The sequence below is a fragment of the Fukomys damarensis genome, unplaced genomic scaffold (genome assembly GCF_012274545.1).
Source record: "Fukomys damarensis isolate Sample0158 unplaced genomic scaffold, DMR_v1.0_HiC HiC_scaffold_10, whole genome shotgun sequence".
Taxonomy (NCBI): Eukaryota; Metazoa; Chordata; class Mammalia; order Rodentia; family Bathyergidae; genus Fukomys; species Fukomys damarensis.
In genome coordinates, this window is record NW_022900922.1 from 29663693 (window position 1) to 29669795 (window position 6103).

The 6103-nt window shown below is 40.9% G+C and overlaps 1 protein-coding gene across 1 annotated transcript in view; it reads left to right on the forward strand.

Annotated features, from left to right (window-relative positions):
• The first annotated feature begins 720 nt into the window (after window positions 1–720).
• Nedd9 (neural precursor cell expressed, developmentally down-regulated 9) overlaps window positions 721–6103 on the forward strand; it is a 107444-nt gene continuing 102061 nt past the window's right edge. Inside the window, exon 1 of the mRNA XM_019207324.2 lies at window positions 721–846. Coding sequence (XP_019062869.1) covers window positions 835–846 — 12 coding nt within the window. The 5' untranslated portion in view covers window positions 721–834. The remainder of the gene's footprint in view (window positions 847–6103) is intronic.

A 6103-nucleotide genomic window follows, 5' to 3' on the forward strand; every position in this document is an offset into this window, starting at 1 on the left:
TAAAAAAAAAAAAAAAAAAAAAGAAAGAAAGAAAGAATCAAATTCTGGGCTTTGTATCTAAGCTATTGAAAAGCCACAGTTCCAAAACACCAATTTTCCTCCTTTTGGGGAAACTAAAAAAGCATATGGCTTGAGTGACCTTCACAAGCTACTGGCCAGACAGAGTCAGGCACACTTGGTGGCTTCAGAGTAATAAAAACAATAAATTAAACTGGTTTAAAGGGGAATAATAAGGCCGTAGGGATGAGGGAACAGAAAAAAAAGAAGGCAAATCAATGACTAAAGCGATAGATTAGCGACAACGAAGGCCCCCCTCTCATCTCCACTTGGCGACATCCACCCACCATTCTCAAGACTTCGCTTCCTGTTCATCTCCTCCCTCCATTGTTCTTCCTCCTGAATCACTGCAGAGAGCCTGTAATGTTTCACAAACCTGCATGTTTTGGTTTGCACATGTCTTGGTGTGCTCTTTGAGGGCAGGACCATATTTTATGAATCTTTTTAGTGCAAGTCACTGTAGCAAGAATGCCATGAACACTTCCCATGCTTGCATGAATGAATGAATTTCTAAGTGTGGATTTGGATTTTCCAACAACTGTGATACAGTCCTTAAATGACAAAAGCATCCTGACCCTATCTAGCGTTTACTCACTGTTTTATTTCTAATTTCTGTTTTCAGCTGTAGTGAGCTGTGAGTCCATAATGCCAGACGCTGGCAGGAACACGTTGTGCATTCTTCAAGAGTAGTTATGAAAAGGAGGAAGCCGGCCAGCAGACCGGAACACTGGAATTATCCTCCTGGAGATCCAGAGCTCCAACATTCCGTGGGGGAAGATGTGGGCAAGGGTGAGTAGTGCAGAAAATAATGTACATTTTGTGATTTCCTCTCTCCACTTGAATTCAGACGAATTTCTCTAAAACAATAATGTGAATGCTGTCCCACTGTTATACAGATCTGCAAATAGTATTTGCTATAGACATATTCATTTTGGGCAGCCAGGTTTTGCTGTGTTAGATGAATTTTTTTACATGGCTACCCTGAGGGTCATAAGAAATCCTTTTCCATTGAGTAATCTCTAGGGAAGCAGTCCTCTGGGATGAGGACAGAAGATTACACTCTGTATAGCTGGTGCCTGCACAGGTCTGGAAGATACACTCATGAACTGTTCAGAAGCTGATCACCCAGTCAGGGTTTAACCTGTTCTTGTGTTCCACTTTTCTTTGCTTCCATTTAGCCATTCCACAAGAAAATCAACTTGGCTTGGTGTGGAGATGAAGGTTAAAATGGTTAGCCAAGGTTTCCTACAGCTTTTATGAACACTAAATAGTGGAAATTACATGTAATTGCATCTATTAATTGGCTTCCAAGGGAGCCAGGCATCATGGCATGGAGTGGTGGCACTAGGCATCATGGAAACCTAGATGTATATCCTTGTAGTAGAGTTGGCCTGAGCCTGAATTACCTGTTTTGTTTTTTCGGTTTTTTTGTTTTTCTTTTTAATCTTTGTTTCTGCATTCGTAAAATGGTAATAGCACAGTTGTTTACAGGATAAAATGAGAAGATATATTTAAAATAATGTGCTCAAAAAAAGTTAACTCTCTTCTGTATTGAGTCCAGTCATCTGTTGTTTGTATTACATAGAGAAGCAGCCAATTTTAAAGTACTTAGTTTCTACTTAAGCTAGTATGAAGTGGTATGTGTGTGTTCATGCAAAGCCAACAAATAACAAAAGCACTACTGAGCAGCCATCTCAGTCCAAAGAGTGCTGTATTTTATTTGTGGGGAGAGGGCTATAAACTAAATATGACAAATATTTGCTTTAAACATGTTGATAAGCCATAGAAGGATTTCCCTGGAAGTCATTAAAAACCAGTTTGGTTTTCACATCACTGTGATGTTTAAGGTGAAGCAATGACCTCTTTAAAAGTCTCTTTTAGTTTTAGGATTCTAGTACATAAATCTGTTACAAAATTGGACCCTTCAGAAGTTTCAATCAAACGCAATTACTAATCCAAATTGGAATGAATTACATTTGTGACTCCCCAAGCCATTCAACATGCATATGAATCTCCTTATGTATAGTGAAACAAAATTAGTCTCTTCTTTGTTTCTACCTGCTCAGTGAGATTTACTGATACAAAAATAAAGACGGAAAAGAATTCCTTAAAGCTAGCCAGTGCTTCATTCCATTTGAGTCCCTGCAAGGAACATTAGCACCATGTTCTTTCCAATACATGCTGATTCTTGACTTTGCTATTTGAGACTTAAAAGCCAGATAATTTCACCTCCTGAAATCTTTGATTTACTTTAGAATTATCTACAGCAAGAGTTGAAATGTCCTTGGAGATCTGTAATTCCAAAACATCTGGGTGATTTTTCCCTCTAACCATTAAATTTTATTTCAGTGTCTCATACACACACACACACACACACACACACACACACTCTCACACACACACACACGCAACACACATACCACTTAATACTAGCATAAGTACAGCTTAAGTATTTTTAAATTATCATCATCATTACCTAGTGAATAAGAACATTTATTCCATGTTACAGTGTTTCCTAAGGATATATTTCCAATGCTTTTGAGGAATAGTATGTTACTTAAAAATGTAGACCAGAAGCCATAACTTGAGCCCCAACCATGCCACAGTGAGTAGTGGGACCTTGAACAAGTTAATTGACCTCTTTGAGCCTCAGTTTCCTCACCCATAAAATGAAGAAGAGAATGCCCCCGTGAGGGATTGCTGTGACGATTAAAAACATAAATTGCTTAGAATTGCAACCACCACCTAAGCCTTCAACAGATGCTTCTGATGATAGGAGAGTTAGATAGCAGGGGCCGTCTGCACAGCTCACAGAAATGATGCAAGGGGAAGGAGGGGAGATGTCTAGAGAGAGGAAAGCCTGGTGGCAGATGGGCCTCAGGACTCTGGTGGAGGCTGTGCTTGGTAGCTCTGTTGAGCTTTCTTATGCTGTGGGGTTCTGGTTCCAGCAGCCACACCACGGTCAGCACAATCCTTTGAGGAAACCTGTGCTGCAATCACAAATATTCTTAAAAGCAAACCCCACACAGAAAGCTCAGCAAATGAAAGCAAACCCCAGTGAACAAAAGGTGAAGAGGTCTTGTTCTACCTAGAGTTGCAGAAGGGCCAGCACTCCTCTGCTGGAATTATTTGGTTTTGTTCATTTTTCAGAGTTGGTAGTTACCCACTAGCTGAGGCCTCACTCGAGGATAAAGAGGCTGCTCAGAAAACCTGGAGGCCTGCAAAGGAAGTCTTAAACTGTAAACCTTTTTCTTTGTTGTTCTTACTCTTCCTCTCCAAATGAAGGCAGGAGGCTAGCAGCTGGGTGTGGAGTGTTGTGGCTTAGCTAAAGACAAAAAGCCAAACCCAACTCTTACATCACAGAACTCCAAAAAATGTTGACTGATGGAATTTGAAAATGGTGCACCCCCCGCCCACTAAATACAAGTTTGATGCAGATCCAAAGTAGTTGTCTACACCATGTACTTAGATCTGCCTTTGGTTTGTGCTAAGTGTCCTAAAAGGGAAATGAGATGCGGGGGGGTAATTCACATACTCTTTAATCACTTTTGAAGAAATGATAATTTTGACATCTTTTAAGGAATATGAAAACCCTAGTGAAAATTATCACTCAGCAGCATTATATTTAAGAAACAATTTAACTTGTTCAGGGTGCTGGGTTGTTCCTTAAGTGTGAAGATGAAAGAGTAGGGATCTAAATGTAGAAAGAGCTCTAAATCTGCCTGCATTCATGTATATTCAAGCTGCTGTAACAAAATATCACAGACCAAAGACAACATAACACTACTTCCTCACAGTTATGGAGGCCAAGAGTCAAAAATCAAGGTGCACACAGGGACAGCTTCTCCTCAGGTCTCTTTTCCTTGGCTAATAGCTGTTGTCTTCTCACTGCATCTATGTATAGCCTTCTCTCTGTATGCATCTGTGTCTTCTTAGAAGGACATTAGCCTATTAGAGCAGCCCAGACTCAGGACCTCACTTAGGCTTAGACATTTCTATAAAAACCCTGTCTCCAATACAGTCCCATTTTGAGGTAGTGTAGGGTTGGACTTGAATATATGAACTGTGGGGTGTGTGGGTGTGGGGGATGCACCATTCTGCCTATCACGTTGCCTAAACGTAAGCACGTGTATCCAGAAGGACAATTTGGATTAATGACATCACAGTCAAGTCCCCAGAAAAACAAAGTCTGAGATGGATTGCAAGAGGCTATAAGGAATGCTCTCGGGAACTCCCTCCAGGTGAGAGAGGAAGCAGAAGTAGGCAGAAGCAGAAGTCAAGGTTAAAACAATCCTGAGCCTCTGGAGCTGGGATAGTCCTTCTGAGATATCTAGAACTGACACAGGTATTCGGGCTGCACCATGATGTTGGATGTGGGCTGCCCCAGGGAGGAGGCCAGATGCACAGCAGGAAGTTCTTTTTGGCCAAGGACAATCTCAGAAAGAGACCTCAGTGAGAGTTGCTGGTTTCCAGACTTTTGGTAGCTGACAGAGTGAACAGCTGTTCAGAATGAAGTGGGGTCTCTGGTTGGGCACCTCGCTGTCCTCTACAATGCAAAGTTTACTTTCCCCTGAGGAAGTTTCCCCGGTGAACTGTCATCTTCTTAAGAAAATTTTGATGACCTATGGAATGGGAGAGAATATTTGCAGGCTGTATATCTGTAACTGGCTACTGTACACATATACACACACACACCTACATGTATGTATGTGTACATACATATACATACATAGACACACACCTGACTTGTACAACTGAGTTGCAAGAAAAAAACCTGTTTTTTTTAAATGGGCAAAAAAATCTAATTAGATGTTTCTTAAAAGAAGAAATACAAATGGCCATCAGGTATATATGCCCACCATCACTAATCACCAGGGAAATGCAAATCCAAGCCACAATGAAGCAACTCCTCATACCACTTCAGGTGGCGTTTTGTCAAAAATATAAGAGTGGGCGAGGATGTGGAGAAAAGGGAATCCTCGCATTCCGTTAGTGGGAACGTAAACACCTGCAGCCATGACAGAAAACTATGTGGGGGTTCTTCAAAGAATTAAAAATGAAGCTGCTATATGACCCAGCAGACTCACTTCTGAGTATATATATTCAAAGGAATTGAAATCCGTGTGTTGAAGAGGTTTCTGTATACTCATGTTCATCACAGCATTGCTCACGAGAGCCAAGATAAGGAAACGCCCTACGTGACCATCTGCATATGCACAGATGATACAATCGTGGCACACGTGGATAGTGGAATGCCACTCAGCCTCAAAAGGAAGGAGATCATGTCATTTGTCAGAACGTGGATGGAGCTAAAGGGCAGTACACTAAGTGAAAAAAGCCAGTCATAGGACAGATGTCACATGACCTGACTCATATGTAGAACCTAGGAAAATTCCCTCCATAGAAGCAAGGAGTAGGATGGTGGTTGTGAGGGGCTGAGTCCTGGGGAAAATGGGGAGATGCTGGTCAAGGGGTCTGCACCTTCAGTGTAAAATGACTAAGTTCTAGGAATCTAATGCCCAGCATGCTGACCTGGTTAATAATACTGAATTGTGGACTCAAAATTTGCTAAGAAGATAGATCTTAGGTGTTATTAACACACACACACACAAGTCATTTTGTGAGGTGACAGATATATCGATTAGCTTGATTGTGGTAATCACTTTACAATGTACATATATATGAAAATGTTATGTTTTGCACCTTAAATTTCTATGATTTTTAAAAAATTTGCCACTTATGCCTCATTAAAGCTGGTGGAAAGAAAAGGGAAATTTCTCAAATCTCTTAGTAAATGCAAAGGCAAACTACTATCCCTAAATATGTGGCCCAACACTGCTCGGACAGAATATGGCCAGGCAGCAGGTAGGCAACAGCTTGGTGAAGAAAGTGTGCTAGGGCTCCAAAGAGCTCAAGGTTAAAATCTCTTTCCTGCTCTTCACTTGTCAATATTGCTCACTCTCTCTAAACTTCTGATTTCTCCAGCAGAAGTGAGGATCATTCCAGCTTTGTTGGACTCTTTCAAGATTTATACAAAAAAAAAATA